Source organism: Clinocottus analis, unplaced genomic scaffold, assembly GCF_023055335.1.
Source record: "Clinocottus analis isolate CAN_PGR_092001 unplaced genomic scaffold, fCliAna1.0.p SCAF_11, whole genome shotgun sequence".
Classification (NCBI taxonomy): Eukaryota; Metazoa; Chordata; class Actinopteri; order Perciformes; family Cottidae; genus Clinocottus; species Clinocottus analis.
In genome coordinates this window covers 2,089,623-2,106,012 of record NW_027175832.1, presented here as the reverse complement: position 1 = coordinate 2,106,012, position 16,390 = coordinate 2,089,623, and the positions used below count along the sequence as shown (strand labels likewise).

The window sequence follows — 16,390 nt, the reverse complement described above, 5'->3', positions numbered from 1 at the left end:
GCGAGGAGAGGCCGCCCCTCCGTAACCGTATTGGACAAAAACATTCACGTGTGATATCAGAAAAAGCCCTATCTTAAATCCTAGAGTTCAAAATATGTCTGCGAGCCAAACACTTGACAGTCACGAGTCAAATACTAGTATATATAAAAAAAATAAAAATAAAAAAAAAGGCTAAATGAGCCGATCCGAGCGTAACAGACAGGATGTGAAAGGAAAGATGTCCCGGTGTGGATGAATCAAAGCGGCGTCCTCCTGTAAGACTGTGAGCGTGAAGGAGAGAGAGAGAGAACAGAAACCAGAGCTTCTCGTGGTGAGGACGCACAATGGTGCCGGTGCGAAAAACAGCATGAGTGGGCATTATTCACAAACACGCAAGAAAGCGAGAAAGAGAGAGATGAGAGATTGTGGGAATTGTCAGGCAACGTACAAGAGAACTGAGCTCAGAAATTAGTATCACTAATGGCACCTTGCTCCCTAATTAAAAAGGATAATTCATGTGAATTAATGCAGCAGCCACATTTGAAATGTGGGACGTCCAAATTCATCCAATACGTGAATTTGATCAATTTAGGATGAGTCTATTAATAGCCTTCATTTGGCATTACCGGTGGCTTTTTTTTTGTGTGGCAAAGAGAAACAGGAAGTCATCCTTCAGAAGTCCCTCGGTGTATTGTTCCGATAGGTGCCCGACTACATGTGGACCTTTAAAAAAAAGTTCCAAGCTCGCAGAAAAATAGCAACGCTGCCGCTTAAACAACAGCAAGAGAAAGCAAGAGAGAGCGAGGGGGAGAGGGGGGGGCAGTTGGAACGGTTTGCGTCCTGTCGAGAACATTAAAACGAGGAGTAAAAAAGTGCAGGCAATCATTGAAAAATATCTGTTACGTACAAAAGTGTCAAAAGGAAAGGCTGTGAGAGAGAAAGCAGGTAGAGATCTGAAGAAGCCCGAATGAAGAAACGTTGACCCGGACCGGCGGCCGGCCGGCCCGGGTCGAAATGAAGGCCTGAAGAGAGATAAGACACTAGTTTCCTTCCAAAAGTTCACCGCAGAGACGGAGCCCCAACTGCCTGAAGATCCAGTTTAAATTAGCTTCGCTCTGAAAATAAGTCATTGTAATTATTATTATTGTTATTATTATTATTATTATTATTATTATTAATCTTGACGGTAACCAGCAAAAAAAAAATAAAAAAAATTCAACATCCGTATCATATCATCTCTATTATGCATTTATTATGGTCCATCACGTGTGAATGTTATTAGTGTGAATCCTTCCATTGCCTCCGCCACAGCAGATACCATACTTGAGTCCCCCCCTTCTCCTCCCCCTCATATTTTACTCCCCATCCCGCTCACCCGGCCAGGGCATTAGGAGAAAATGCGGATGCACTGTGTAGTGGGGGTGTGGCACACGGGGCACTCCGGGTCGGCCGACTGGCAGATTTGCCCGGCGCACTCCATGCAGAACAGGTTGTGGCCGCAAGGCACCAGGGCCGCCGTCACCTCGCTCTCGAAACACACGAAGCAGTCCCTGTTGATCCCGGGGCCGACGCCGACGAGGCCGGGGACCCCGACGCCGGCGCCTCCCTTCAGCCGGCTCAGCATCACCGAGCTGAGGCCCACGCCGCCGCCGCCGCCCTCGGAGTCGGTGGGCGAGCCGCCGGGCAGGGAGGAGGCCGAGCAGGAGGAGTAGCCGGTCGACGAGCCGCCGGAGCTGGAGCTGGACGCGCCGGAGAAGGAGCCGCCTCCCGCGCTGCCGGACTGCAGCCAGGAGAGAGTGCTGAGGGGGTCGCTCTGGGCGCGGCGGGCTAAGGGGTGATCCAGGGGGCCCGCGCCCGTGTCCTGAGGCAGAGTCGGAGACAATCGTGGAGTGACGGCGCCGCCGCTGAGGCCGCTGCTGTTGCGCCGTAGAGGCTGCTGCTGCTGCTGCTGCTGCTGCTGCTGCTGGGAGGAGCCGGCCGTCTTATTGCATGGGCCGCCGTTGACGAAAGGCGCCCAGATGTTAGCGGCGCTGAACTCGAAGCCCAGTTCGTCCGAGGAGGGCAGCCCCGGGGTGGAGTCGCCCGCGAAAGTGAACCCGCCTCCAGCACTGCTGGAGCCCGTGCTGAAGGGGCTCGTGGGGCTGCCGCCCTCGTTGGCCTTGCGGCCGCCGCTAAAGTTGTCTGAGCTCATCGCGCCGTTGTGAGCGTGATAGGTGACAGAGGACGACATCTTCCGGCTGGACGAGTGATGCATGGACATGGGGATGGGGGCGGGAGGAGGCGAGGAAGGGGTAGGCGGAGGAGGGGGGGCAGAATGGTGGCCCGTCGCCCTGGACCACAGGGACGACCCCAGTCCTCCGCTCAGAGCGCCCAGGCCCTCCAGACTGACGTCGGTGCCGTTGGAGTGGAAGTCGTTGTCTCCCTGCAGGTCTACAAAGGTTCCAGTTCTCAGGGTGATGTGGGTCTCGATCTCCTCCCTCGCTCGATCCACGTTTTCCGGCATGCCGGTCACCTCGAACACCGGGTCCTTCTCTCTGCTCGGTGTCACGATGTAGGTGTGGGTCTGCTGCTGGATGCGCTTAATTGTTGCTCCCTTTGGTCCAACAACTAAACCGACTACTCTGTAGGGTACCCTCACCTGGATGAGTGACAAAAGACACGTTTTAATGCCACCACAGTAACGGTGTCGTACTAAAAACATCTGTAACATCCAGCCACACCTTTGTTATCCGGCAGAGTAAAACAATAACACGTTATGAAGGCTGTACCTGTATGGTGGTCTGTCCAGGTAAGTGCGGCGGGCCAGGAAGAGAGCCACTCCCGCCGCTGCTGCTGCCTCCTGCGGCCGCCGCTGCCGTTGCGCCTCCTCCTGCTCCTCCGGGCCCTCCGGCTTTGCAGCGGGACGCCCGGATCATCGAGAAATGCTCAGCCGCAGAGACAATTTCACGCTTGGCCATCTCTACGTCCTCCCTGCGTCCCGTCACAATGAACACGGGCTCCTCGCCTCGGACTGGAGTCTTTATGTAGGTGTTTGTTTTGGCACGCAGGGCCTTAATCTTACAACCTGGAAGATGCACAAACAGACATTTTTTTTTTTACAATTTCAAAAGAAACAGTATAAATACACATTGTTATATCAGCCTGCATTAATGTAAACTAAAGTATGTGTGCCTAATTAATCAGGTGGCAACATGTAGTCAATTTAAAATGCATGCATACATGTTCAATGCAGAATTTAACAAGCCTGCTTGCATTAACACGTCAACAGAAATAAACCCACATGTCGCAACACAGGCAGTCGACACCATGCAGGATATTCCCGAGCAGTCTGTCAAACCAGCGAGTCAATGGCTGCTGCACTGCTCCGAGTCGACTCGAGCTCTGTTTCTTTAAATATGGACGCTTCGTTCCCGGCGACCAATGGGGCTCTCGGAGTGTGATGTCATTGTGAGGAGCAGAAAGCATGGCTTTTTCAAACAAAGAGAACAATGCCGTAACGCTGCCGCGGCTGCGACGCACGACCAGAGCCCACAACGTTGCTCCATTTAAAAGCAGAGACCATGTACTGATTAAAAACTACCGATTTATTTGTTTTTAAACGGCGGGTAAACAAGTGGCGCTCGAGCAGCAGCGTCGGCAGACGGCGCTGGGTGCAGGGCGTAACACCGCCCAGCCAGTCCCGTGTTTGTGCGTCTGCTGCCCCCGGTTTTCGGCTTAAAATCTGCTCAGCAGAGGCTATAATAAAACACCCGGGACGTATACGTGAGATATAAATGAGTTCCGTGCCCACGGCTGCCTTTTAAGATATGCGATACGTAAAAATGAGCATATTTCCTTTGTTTGGCGCAGGCTGCGAGACATGTCCAGACTCCCGACAATCTGCCGCTTTGTCTGACCCTCTCCCACCCCTCCCCCTCTCTCCTGCTCATCAACCGCACTCTCTCACCCACTCCACGTTGAGGCATTGTCTCAGTGTGGTTAAAAAAAAAAATGAAATATGAATATAGCCGGTGTGAGCTTTTTTCTTTTTTTTTCCTTTTTGTGCTGGAGTTCCCGCAGTATGCTGACATTTAAAAACACAAACAGCGGATGCGCACAGAGCGCAGCAGCCGGTTGTAAAAGTTCAGCTCAGAGACCCACGTCTCAACCAGACTGCCACCCAAACAAAGGACACCCGGGCTGCACGCCGCCTCACACAAGCAGCCCACGAACAAACAACTAATAATTCTCCCTAACATCAACACACACACACACACACACACTTTCTCTCTCTTCCTCTCTGGTCTTACCTTGTCTGCCCACTATCTCCGCCACATGTTCAGAGCTGGGGACGGGCACACATTCAGTCATGTTGACACTTCTCTTCCTGCTGCAGAGGACGGAGCTTTGTTCTCCTCCGTGGAGCATCGCGTGGGAGCCGGCCATGTGGTACCCGCCCGAGCCGTAGTACTCCGGGGATGGAGAACATGACGTCGGCGAGTCCTGGGACCCGTTGGGATGCTCCAGCATCTGCAGGTCCACGTAGCCCCCTCCGCCGCCGTTGCAGCCCTCGGAGCCCGGACCCTGGTTCCCGTCCAGGGTGTCGACAAGCCCGCCACAGTCCACCTTCTCCAGGGCCATGAGTGACAGCTGGTCGAGGGCGTAGCGGAGCGCCTCTTGGTGGTCCTCTTCCCGGGACTCCTGGTCCGTCTCTCGGGTCATACCGACCCCGTTGTGCTGGCTGCTGATCCCCACGTCGTGGTCCATAATCTCGGGGTGGAATAAAGGACTAGGCATAGTGTCTCCGTGGATCTCACATCAGATCGCGGGTGCCTGATGCATGGGAGTGAGCTCACCCCTCTTCTGAAAATGTAAATAAATAAAAAAACACACACACACACAAAGGAGTCAGGCGTTTGTTTACAATTAAAACCTCCAGCCGGAGCGGAGCTGGTCCCCGTGCAGCCACCTGTCCCCACGAGCAGAAGCAGGCTGGTTTTGGGCGCCTCGCTTTGTCTGCTGTTGCTTCTCGTCTGACAACTGAAACCATCCAGGAGGCAGAAAAAGCTCCTTTCTGTTTTTTAAAAAACACACACACACGTGAATAAAGTATTCACCTGCGCGCACACGAACAAACCCGCGTGGCACTTAACTACAGACACCCACCGGACGTGTTCTGATATTAAAAAAAACATAAAAGAGCGATATATGTATTCTGTTGTTAGCTTCAGCTAACGGCTAACAGGCTCCACACAGTCACGTTGTCGACCCCTTTGTTTGGGAGCACAGCTAGCACGCTTAGCTCCGCTCTGACAGTCTCGTGCTCGCTCTCAAAAGCCAGCCAGCGTGGCTTTTTATTTTTATTTTTTAGAATTAAACAAGTGCGGAAAACCCACGAACTTACTTTATCTCGCCTGTGTGTGCCCGAGAGTCCTCGTCTTCGCTCGACGCCCAGTTTCTCAAGAGGAAGATGGGGAGCAGCCGGGAAGAGCAGGCAGCTAGCGGGTTAGCCGATGCTAGCTCTCTCGCTCCGAACGGGGGGCGTTGGGAGAAAAACGTTGAAACCCAAAAGGAGAGCGCTGTTGTTTTTTTTTCTCCTTCTTCTCTTTCTGCGGGAGTCAACGCGTATTCCTGGGTGTGTCACTGGGTCTTCATGCTGCGCACCGTCGGGAGGACGGCGGCTTGAATCCAAGGTTAGCGGGTACCTTTTTAGTTAAAACACACACACACTCAGTGGCTCTCGGCTCTCTGCTGCTGCCTGACCCCGGTCGGTCCGCCGCCTTTGTCTCGCCAGGCGCACACGCCGCTCCGTCTCCCGCACACGGCACTGACGTCACCCGCGACACAACAATAGGTTCAAAGGCCACATGCAGCAAGGGGGAGAGAGAGCATCCACGGCGAGTCACCTCTGCTGGCACTATTGTGTCTGTCAGTCTGCAGGGCACTATTTTCATCCCCCCTTCTCTCTCTTCATGCACGTTGTGCCAGCCGACAGTCAACGCATTGATACACGTTTAAAAAAAAAAAGTGGTCATATTTTGGGTGTGTTCATCATGGCTACCAATGAAGAGTTTTGGGGTGGTTCGTTGCATGCTGCTCATGCAGTGTGTGTCGGCTGCTACTTGTGCTTTCAAGGTAGTAAGACGAATAATAAAATAAATGTGTTTATTTCAAAGCATGTAAACACGTTCAATTATTCAAGGCACCACCTTTTCTTTTGCACCAGGAGCTGAAAGGGATGAAAGGATAGGTTGGTATTTTTCACATTTCAACAAAAAAAACATTTTAATACCAACAGTGACAGAGTAAAAGTCATTGAAGCTATTTATCCCACCTGTAAAAATAGTCCCCTTTAAAAATATGGTTTTTTGTATGACGCTCTCTTTGTTCCCTCAGGCATTGTCTCCTCTCTAAGATACAAAAAGGGGAATTTATTTTGTATCACATCTATGAGAATATCACTATGTGTTATGTGATCATTTAAGCTTATGTTCTCTTAGAAATTAAGTGTTGAGAAGAAAAGCCGTGCCGAGGATTGAGGTCACACATTAGCCATGGCATGACATCTGTATTATGCATTTGTAACCTGGGACAATGATTAATGCATTGTTCCTGTCAAATAACTTAAATTGAATAGTACTAAAAAAAATGTAGCTTTGAAAGACACTAACGTATGAGCTTTGGCTCAATAAACAGTGGATTTTGGAAAGGAGGTATAATTACAGGGACGAGCAGCAACAAACATGTGGATATTGTATTAAGATAGACTTGAACGTGAACCTTTCAAAGAACACGGAGGTTAAATCACAACCTCCAAGACTTGAGAACGCTAATATAACCAAGAAAAAAACTAAACACCAGCCATGAAAGAGCTGCATTTATTTCACAGTGGTAGCGAGACAAATAATGATTATTGTAATGAGGTACAGTACATCATGTTACGAGGTACATGAGTGTTTTATTGGTTTTTGTATTTTCTGAAGGTACACACACTTTTGCGGTTACATATTCAACTCAAATGTAGCTGGCGAAACAGTCCGGACAATTACTTTGTCAACAGAAATAGCATGACTTAAAACTCCAAAACCATGTAAACTCCAGTTACTGTGAGAAACAACTTTGCTTTGAACTGTAAAAATTTGAGATCAAACAAACTAAATGTGATTATTCACAGCCACAACAGTGCCGTGTGCATGTAAACAGACTGCAACCTTTCTACGCTTCCTAACAAACACAATACCTGCAGTGCCAGAGTAAAATATAAAAGAGCAACGTGTCAAAAAAAAAGAAAAGAAAACACACTTAAGACGCCAACATGAAATAATACATTCAACACAAGCACACACACGCACGCACTTACACACACACACAATTATTTTTTATTTTTTCAGCTTTACTTTGAGCTCGAACAGCGGTTTCTTAACTGTAACACTGCATTGTGTAGAGAATCATCCACAGCGGCCGTAAACTGCCTTAAAAGTAAAACGACTTACAGGAACGGTCATTTCGTTTGACTCGATAGTATTAACGATGAAAAGGTGATGTCATTGTGACATGAAAACGCTAAACAGTATGGAAAGTCTAAAGAAAGTTGCCTTACATTAGTAGAGGTAAAAATGAACTGGAAATCCAAAAGCACCCTTCCAGAATTACACTATTGAATGTAAAAAATAATAATAATATTAAAGAAAACAGTCTTTGTTTAGGTAAACACAATCTGCAGAATGTCTGCATGTAGGGTCTATTTCAGTTCAAAGTGTATAAAAATCTTCATGAAGTCAATTATTTGAAAATGAAAGGAGTTTACCAGCAAACTTCATGTCGAACGAGCCTGCGGGAGAGAAGAGAGACACGTTGAAGTTCAGAACAATGGAAGACGAGCAAACAGAGGGAATGGATGGACCAACGGAAAAAAAGGATTTAGCGACTCTGGAACCGGTTCTGCAGTTGTGTACCTTGGCTATAATTCCTCCTTGTCCAGCTGCTCAACCTTCTCCTCCACTTTGTTGGCTGCTTCTGTGGCTGCGGCTGCGGCTGCAGCTGCGGCGTCTGCAGTGGCATCCTCTATATGAGCCAACATGTCAGCGGTGAGGGCTTCCTCCAGCCGCCGCCTCACATTCTGCACCAGGTCCTCTTGCTTCCTAAGAGGCACAGACAAGGATCAGGGCTAAGGTCAACGGTGTGTTCATTTTAAGATTCATCTGCCAATTCACATTTTCTTGTTAGAAAAATAGTGAAAACATTTCATCCCAGTCCCTCAAAGTCAAAGAGGTCTTTAACTGAATTGTTTAGTCAGTCCAAACCTCCCAAATGTTTAATATGATACAGAAAAAAACAGGAAATCTCCATATCTGAGAGCCTGACATGTTCTGCCATTATTGAATGAAACATTGGTGGCACTTCCATGGCACAGACTTGATTAACGGGATTAGTTTACAAAAGCAGAACATGTACATTCAGTCATTGCATGCTTTGTGCACGAGTGAGGAACTGCTTGCTCTCTGCACCTCCTCTCTGTGCCCACTGAGCTTCACAGGAGGTTGCAGGTTGCAGTAGCATTCAGAGACGAGTCAAAATCTCCCCCGTTTAGTCAGAACACACAGGATAGAGAGTTAGTTCACGATAAGGTCTTAACCAGAGTCTCTTCATCTACACGTCGCTAGATTCCCTTCACCGGTGCGTTAATACGGCCTTCAAATAGATTTTCGGCACAGTGGGTTACATTTAACATCCAACTGCTGAGCACAATGTAATGTGCAATTTATCACGTAGCAGGCATCCAGGTGAAACATCAAAACAATAGGAGATACTATTAATAGTTGTAAAAGCCGAATGAAATAACTCTGTTGAAGCTCTTCATGTGAAGAGACATGAGGGGAGCCTTGAGATGTAGAGACCACATGGTAACGCTCTTTACTCGTGTGTGAAATGAATACAGTGAACAAAATAATAAATATATCCAGCTATTCGTGTTTACAAGCATGCACACAAATATGGAGTCATCTGATGAAGACAAGAGTTTGATTGAACTATTCGGAGGTATTTCCGTTGCAGAATTCTTATCAATTCAGTTTTTTTAATCATCGTTTATCAACTTAGGACGATGCAATTGCGTACAACGATATCTCAATATGCGATTCATCACGATAAGATAAAGACGGAAAAGAATCATTGAAGTAATCGCTCAGCTCTATTTTAAAAGTGACAAAAATACAAAACCAGCTTGGAGACATTTAAGTTGACTCATTTAACGCTTGGTGCTATTTTTCCTCACGTGTGAACTTTCTTTAGTGTGTAACAGCAATAACACGAAACTAACTAAAAATACACAAAACATGTTGCACTACTTTGTACTGTAAATATTCATGCTCCCTTTTTTATTGCACTATTTTATGTTAAATGTTTTCTAGCATTTTTTTAGATAAAAAAAAGTCAGTTCAGACGTGTCTGTCTGGTTGTTAATTGATGAAAAAAAGTAGTCAAGTGCAGTAATATCAAAAATTAAAAGTGTTATACGATGCATCGAGAATCATTTGGGCTTTCAAATGGTCGATGTGTGAATCGTAAGGTCTGTGAAGCGTCACACTGCTACTACAGCTGTGCTGCTCGTGTGAACATCTCACCTGATGTCATCATCGGTCACGACAAAGGCTTTGCAGAGAGGTTGTGATGTGTTGAGCCAGACTCCAGGGTTTTTCTCCACAGCAGCAGTGAGTTGTCCCGTGACAGGTGAGGGGCTGGTGTGCAGAGCACTGGCGATGGCAGAAAGAAGTGTTTTATCCGAACATGCGGGCCCAACACCTAGGAAGAGGACAACAACGGGACAAGCGTAAGACAAAGCAAAAAGGAAATGCTCTGACGCAACGTTGTCATGTCGTTTTGGTTACTCTCACCCTGCAAGCCTTTGGGAAGATCCATAGTTTTCACCAGCTCCTCTGCGATGTCAAATGCATTTAACCCGCCCAGCTTCCTCTCCCAGAACAACTGAAGATTGAAGCAAACCAAACATACTTTAATAATTTCCATGTTACATTTAGAGCACAATATAATGTACAATTGTATAATGTATATAAGAGTACTAAAAAGGGTTGAATCTACTGTTCAGCGCCCATAAGAGCAAAGCCAGAAAGACACAGGACAGAACACTATAGGTTTCATAGCTATGTAAAACATTACAGCTACTTAAAGAAAAAGCAACACAATGTATTCTACAGTATTATTGAATTAAAGAACTGAAATGTGCATGTTTTCTGCTGGTTGACTTACTTGTTTGGGTTGGTCCACAGCCTTCTGTGGGTCCGTCTTCACTTTGTTGTTGGGATGATTTGTAACCTTGGTCACTGGTTGTTTGAAGATGGAGGCTGTCTGTCGAACTGGTAGTGTTGTGTTTAGATCAGGCTTGGTCTTCAAGAGAGACAATATGACAACTTTTTAGAACGACAGTTGTGACACACAAGCCACCGTACAAACCTACGTAGTTGTACGACTGAGTTATTGTTGGTTTCGTCAGTACTGAACAACGGTGGTAACTAAATGAATTCCTTCAAACCTCCCACACTGTCTGTGGGAGGTTTACTAATAAGGGAGATAACAATACATATACAGTAACTCTGAAGAGCAGCAGGTTTACATTGCTAAGATTTAAGAATCTAGATGTGTCCAAAATAATTTGCTACTTTGTAAACGGTATAGTGTCAAAATTCACACTAATATGTATTTATATACTAGAAATCTGGATTTAAAGGTCACTAGAGTAAACTATTTAATGTTTATCATTAAACTACAGTAACTGTAACATCTGTTGCCTGGGCCATTTATTGGTTGCAACTCTACGGCAAAGAAAAGGCAACTGTTAAAAATAAATCTCAAGACATATGAACTACCGTTTGAAAAAAAAAAAAGGTATTTGGATTAATAGGAAGTAAAGTGGAAGAAGGTGCTTTGATCCAATGACACTTAAACTGAGCTATTTGACTGTACTAGTTACACTTAACTCTATGTTTGGGTTCAAAGACAAACTCTGGATGTGTCCTGGACACCTTAGTCAAGCCAACGTCAAGCCTATGGCAACTGTACCTCCACCGAGAACTGTGGTTACCTTTCACATAGAGATATTAAACTGCTGGTTGTCAGAAAGTTTATTTAAAACCCCATGGATTGATTGAAATTGTGTGAAAACAACAACATGAAAACCTCAAAATATCTCTCCTGGGTACATACACTAATTTAAATGCTCCAGAGAACCCTTCAAGTAGCACGGCACAGTCCTTTTACGCCTCATAAATACCAAAACGCACCCTCACCCTGATTTGATGGTTGATTTCATACAGATTCTTGTGCCTGCTGCGCTGCACTTTGCTCAGGAGCGACCATCCAGCCCGGGAGTGGCCGGCATTCACATCCGTGTGAAGGTTGCTGCCCAGACTGCGGACTATCTGGGGCTTGTTGAGGATGCGCTTAATAGGTACACTGAAGAGAGAGAGAGAAAACAGAAAACCGGTCATCACAAAGTTTACCTATTCAATAACTGAGCCGTTCAAACACTCAAAGCACCTGAACATGGCTTCTCAGTTATTCCAAATGGTTGGAAAGGGTCATAGTTTTGTGGGGGAGACTGCAACTTAAATATATATATAATATTAAAGTTATAGGTTGTCACAGGTGTAATAACAAACGCACATCTGCACCAGCCCACAGGTGGTGAAGTGACTAATCAGTCGCGTAGCCTCCTGTGTGCGCAGGAGGAGGAGCTGGAGACTTGTTAACTGTAACACAACATGCTTCTTTCACAGCGCACCACTGACGTCACTAACGTTACTCACATAAGGGATTTGCAAAAACTAATGAAGTGAACTACTGCACACACACACGAGGCAGCATCTCATTCATCCCCCACTAGTTTTACCGCGGTCCCTGTTGAGAGCTGCAGCCGGTGTTTGGTGTCGTTTACTCGGCCCTGGCGCGGAAGAGCCGCGGCCCGACGCACCGCAAGTCATGCGTGTGTAAACAATGAAACTTAGCTAGCTAATCAAGCTAGCAGCGGAGGCGGCGTAAACGTACCAGCGGCCGCTTTATCAATTACCATTGTTCAAAGTTGCAAGTTTACAAACTTAATTAAGTCAAAACGAGCTGACGCCCATGTGTAGCTAACGTAACAAAAGTGTAAATAACACAGACTTGACAATTAGCGTAGTGTTGTTCTCAACTGCATAACGCATGTATGCATGCGTGCATTTCCTGCAGAGAAACTTTCATCTTAAGTCTTTCGACCGCGCGGTTTAAAGTCTCACCCTTTTCTTTCCATGGTCTTGGTTGTCTTGATTCGCTTGCCGGGGTTTTCTGGCTTATAAAAGATAAGAAGCCAGCTAGCTGCCTATTGTTGCAGTCATAATTTTTCACCGAGTCCGGTTTGTTATCGATCCACTGCCTGTCTTCCTTCAGGACCTTCACAACTGCAGATCACTCCGCCAGAGGGCCTTGTAACACAATGAGCGCAAGGCATCCGCGACCCTCCTGTAAAATAGTCCGAAAATGACGCGCGAGGTCTCAAATGAGCCGTCAGAGGTGGAGCGTGAGTCATCTTGAAGTACATTTTTATCAAGTACCACACTTTGTATAACTTTGAGGCGCTTTTGTACTCCACTATATTTAAAATACATAATTATACTTCCAAACTCACAACTCTGCAAACGGAGTGGTTACGGGAAAATACTGTAAATATAAATTAAACTGATTAAAACAGTTTGACACAACATAACATGGCTACATTAAAATGCTGATTAAACTTATATTTATATATATTTTAAAAAATCTGTATGATTAATGTTATCAATTTTAATTAATTAGAAAATGTTGTCCTTTTGTGCAATTTTATTCCAGGACTAATCACAGTAATTGGCTCACTTTATATTATTGTATTATATCTACTTTGATACTTTTTTCAAGTGTAACTGCAGGTTTCAGACTCTTAGAGTAGCCCCACTATCTAAGATCTAAAGTCAGTATGGCAACAATCCTGTCCGATTGTTTGGCTGCTCTTTTATTATATAAATTTTTTATTATTTTGATTTCCAAGTGCTTGTTTTAATCATTGATGCCCAATAACACAGTCTTGATTATGATCAGTTGTAGTTTTAAGGTACATACCAACAAGTTAGAGGCTTAATTCAGGATTTTTAATTACCCTGACCCAATGTTAAGTCCAAGGAATGTGCACTGGGCTGCATTCAGGATATAAATACACAACTATTTATCTGACTTAATATTGAACCATTGCAAGTGAAATAATTATACAAAACCACAATATAGGATACATCTCACATACTTTACTTATCATCAAAACAATTACAGTGTGACATTAAGACAGATTTTTTTCCATTTGTGAATCAGGTCTAATGCACAAGACTGATGATTTAAATAAATACCTGACCCCCAAACTAAGTATGAAAAGAAAAGTCAATTTATTGTTGGTGTTTTCATATTTTCCCCATCAAAGTTTCCACTGCTTGAGGAACTTTGAAATGACAAACTCCAGTGCTTTTCATCTGATGATGGTGAACAGTTCATGTTGACTAAGCTGCCGGATGAAGATGACGGCGTTCAGTGGGCTGGCACGCGATGCGGCTGCAGCCGTTCTGGATCATTATTGAAGTCTTTGAGTTAAAAAAAACCAGCAGCGACCTGACTGGAGGAAAAACAAAGTCATTAGTTTAAACAGTAGACATTTGATTTGCTGTGGCAGACAAATCAAAGCTTGATGTTAAGTCAGCGAGTTCAGTGGAAAAATGTTACGCTTAAGTGACACTTGAAAGCCCATTTGTATTTGTTTGTTCATAAATTCTGCGCCTTTGATGCTTTTTTTTTTGGGTCACAATCCAAAAGTCTATCAACATGAAACACTTTATTGGATTTGTGCAGAGTGGTTGAAGGTTTAAGAGGCATTCCTGTCTTCTGAGAAGCTGCTCCATATGGTCTTAAATAGGTCACCCTCCTGGATTCTGGTCCCCTGACGCCTCTGAACTATCTGGCGTTTGGTCTGTGAATTTCACTTTATCGTTTCCACAGTCCTGACAGTTTCTTGAGACCTGTTTCATAAAGCGAGTTTCCCAAATAAGCAAGGCTAATTTCAAGTAGTCTGACTCATTTTCACTTGATTTGGTTTTAAAGCAAACATCGGTCAAGCTCGTGCTGGGAAACTGGCCCGGTTTGGAGCAAGAGCCGGAGTCTCAGCCCGAGTTGATGTCTAACCAGCGTTCCTGTTTTACAGAACTGACAGGAAAGCAATTATTCTACCAGACTTTCTGGAGAGCTGACTTATTATTTGACTTTATAAACCACCATCAGTCAAAAACTTAGACGTTCATAGAAAATCTACTAAAACTAACTTCAGTATACAGTGTTGACCAACAAACTTGTTTAATTATATGGTATGAGATATAAAACAAAGTTTTTTTTCAAGAACAAGAATTACAACCCTTTTAAATGTCAACGACCTAAATCAACACAAAGCTACATCAAATGTATCACATTACAGTCATAAAATATTAAAATCTGATAAAGCTGTGTGAGCAAATATCTTTTACATGACAAAGGATCCTGGCCATGAGATGTCAAAGTAAAGATCTGGCATCTCGAGAATTTACATGTTATCAAAAAGTACAAGCTGCCTCTCAGGTCGGAGTGTAACTTTACATCACACAACATGTAAGAATTGTGAGTCTGTACAGCTTTAGAAACCAGTCAGATGTAAGGATGACCAAAATGTGATCGTTCCTCAACTTATTCATTACATGCAGCAGTGCCTCTCTTATCTCAGTACACATATATACATGTCCACTCCCTGAGACCAACCTGAGTTTGGCTACTCTTCCTTCTTGAATTTGCCGCTGATGTAGGGCACATTATCCAAAATCAATCGCCAATCTGTGAAGTGGACCACAGCCACGCCTCCGACCGTGCCCCAAACCGCCAGAGTTGGGATCCTGTGGAGTGAAAACATCATGTCAATATGTACGAATCGCTCTTCCATTTAAAACGGATTCACACTTGAAGAAAATAATCTTTAAAGACACGCAAACATTAAGATGACTACTTAAGGGAGAGGGAGTTAGCAACTTTAATCTTGATAAGTCAATTGCTTTGTTTATTGTGTTAAAAGCATCAATAGATCCACTGATTAAATCTGTATCAATGCAAATGGCGTTACTTGTTCTAAAGTACTGTTATCTGTTGGTTGTTTACCATATGTATGTATTATTGCACGATGTTTATTGTTATGCACCTTTTTACTGAGTCAAATTCCTTGTGTGATTTTAATGTGGAGAGTTCAGTTCACAGATTGCGTACACATTTAAAAGACTAAATGATTAAAAGGACAAACGAGCTTTTTGACTCATCTACAAGGAAACTAACAGCTCGAGCCCTTCAAGAGGGAGTTAGCATCTCGTTGGTGAACTTAACACGGAATCCACATTTTCGCTGTGCTCACGTACAACAGGACCACCACGGAGGAAAAGCGACGCTGACTACTTTGTTGACTTCGTCATAGCGGTGTGTTAAGTCACCTTTTAGTGGAGCAACTCTTGAGTTCAGCTGACATGAGTTAAAGTCAAAGCTATGACCTCGCCTAAGCTAACAGCTAACGAGTGCGTTAGAGGACACATCCGGAATCTGTTGACCGAAAGTTTCCCGCTTTTTATCCCCAGTACAATAGAGACACCACATACCATGATTTGGCAATGGCCGCATACTTCGGACTGAGAACTTTACTGATCATGTTGGCTGAATTGTGTCCTCCACTGAAAAACTGCAAAAGAACTTCCGATGTGGTTTGACGACTGTGACGAGTGCGCATGCGCCGTGGACGTGTACTACTTCCGGTTACTCGAAAAACACAACAAATAAAAGATAGATAAAATTAAATAGCAAATCATAACCAACGGAGATACCCTGTCTCACATTGGGGGTATTATTTCAAAAGCAGATTTGTTACACCTTTGTTATTTTAGTTCAGATGTTCTTACATGGTGCTTATTGCAACAACACAAATGCGTTTATTCAAACTAGGCACGATTTGTTTGTCAGGCTCTGCATACATTGTGTATTCAACTGAGTGCAGGACTTCGTTGGCAATGGGAGTTTGTGCCAGACATAATGAACATGTTTATCATATCACTGCTTTATCATAGCAATATCCAATATACGTGTGTATTCCGTTAAAGTCATGCATGCAGATGTATTCTGATGGCGTGAAAACGGATTTATGAATGTAAAAATAAATATATATATTCTTCTTGCAGCATTCACTTACCCGTCAGCCTCATGAGCAGTGTGTTGCAGTGAGACGTGTTGGACTCGTTAGTCACAGTCTGGATGCAGTGTTACTTTGCTGCGGTTACTTTTATGTACACTGTATACAATCCCTTCTTACTGT

General features: G+C 44.7%; 3 protein-coding genes across 4 annotated transcripts; all 3 read right to left on the bottom strand.

The window, feature by feature from the left end:
- Positions 1-1,211: 1,211 nt before the first annotated feature.
- On the bottom strand, positions 1,212-5,789 carry LOC137804783 (RNA-binding protein MEX3B). The gene is made up of 4 exons (XM_068604168.1): positions 5,363-5,789; positions 4,269-4,821; positions 2,748-3,043; positions 1,212-2,617 (listed from the first exon to the last, which is right to left on the bottom strand). The coding sequence occupies exons 2-4, from the start codon at positions 4,753-4,755 to the stop codon at positions 1,367-1,369; spliced, it is 2,034 nt and encodes a 677-aa protein (XP_068460269.1). The 5' UTR covers positions 4,756-4,821; positions 5,363-5,789; the 3' UTR covers positions 1,212-1,366.
- Positions 5,790-6,896: 1,107 nt separating this feature from the next.
- mbd3a (methyl-CpG binding domain protein 3a) lies at positions 6,897-12,403 on the bottom strand. The gene is made up of 7 exons (XM_068604179.1): positions 12,249-12,403; positions 11,262-11,427; positions 10,225-10,362; positions 9,852-9,942; positions 9,582-9,759; positions 7,914-8,099; positions 6,897-7,789 (listed from the first exon to the last, which is right to left on the bottom strand). The coding sequence occupies exons 1-6, from the start codon at positions 12,260-12,262 to the stop codon at positions 7,919-7,921; spliced, it is 768 nt and encodes a 255-aa protein (XP_068460280.1). The 5' UTR covers positions 12,263-12,403; the 3' UTR covers positions 6,897-7,789; positions 7,914-7,918.
- Positions 12,404-13,263: 860 nt separating this feature from the next.
- uqcr11 (ubiquinol-cytochrome c reductase, complex III subunit XI) lies at positions 13,264-15,796 on the bottom strand. Of its 2 annotated transcripts, none has more exons than XM_068599598.1 (3): positions 15,684-15,796; positions 14,809-14,939; positions 13,264-13,642 (listed from the first exon to the last, which is right to left on the bottom strand). In XM_068599598.1, exons 1-2 carry the CDS (start codon positions 15,731-15,733, stop codon positions 14,819-14,821), a joined length of 171 nt encoding a protein of 56 aa, XP_068455699.1. In that variant the 5' UTR covers positions 15,734-15,796; the 3' UTR covers positions 13,264-13,642; positions 14,809-14,818. The 2 variants fall into 2 exon arrangements, with proteins under 2 accessions (XP_068455699.1, XP_068455709.1); XM_068599608.1 differs by having other exon boundaries at positions 13,264-13,638.
- Positions 15,797-16,390: the final 594 nt, after the last annotated feature.

Bases quoted from the DNA above. Each gene is read 5' to 3' on its own strand.
- LOC137804783 (XM_068604168.1), bottom strand. From the start codon at position 4,755: ATGCCTAGTCCTTTATTCCACCCCGAGATTATGGACCACGACGTGGGG. The intron at 3,044-4,268 runs GTAAGACCAGAG...TGCATCTTCCAG, and splicing joins GGAGATAGTGGGCAGACAAG to GTTGTAAGATTAAGGCCCTG. The intron at 2,618-2,747 runs GTACAGCCTTCA...TCACTCATCCAG, and splicing joins CTGGACAGACCACCATACAG to GTGAGGGTACCCTACAGAGT.
- mbd3a (XM_068604179.1), bottom strand. The intron at 9,760-9,851 runs GTGAGAGTAACC...TCCTCTTCCTAG, and splicing joins TCTTCCCAAAGGCTTGCAGG to GTGTTGGGCCCGCATGTTCG. The intron at 8,100-9,581 runs GTGAGATGTTCA...TGTGCCTCTTAG, and splicing joins GTGACCGATGATGACATCAG to GAAGCAAGAGGACCTGGTGC.
- uqcr11 (XM_068599598.1), bottom strand. From the start codon at position 15,733: ATGATCAGTAAAGTTCTCAGTCCGAAGTATGCGGCCATTGCCAAATCA. The intron at 14,940-15,683 runs GTATGTGGTGTC...TTCACTCCACAG, and splicing joins GCGGCCATTGCCAAATCATG to GATCCCAACTCTGGCGGTTT.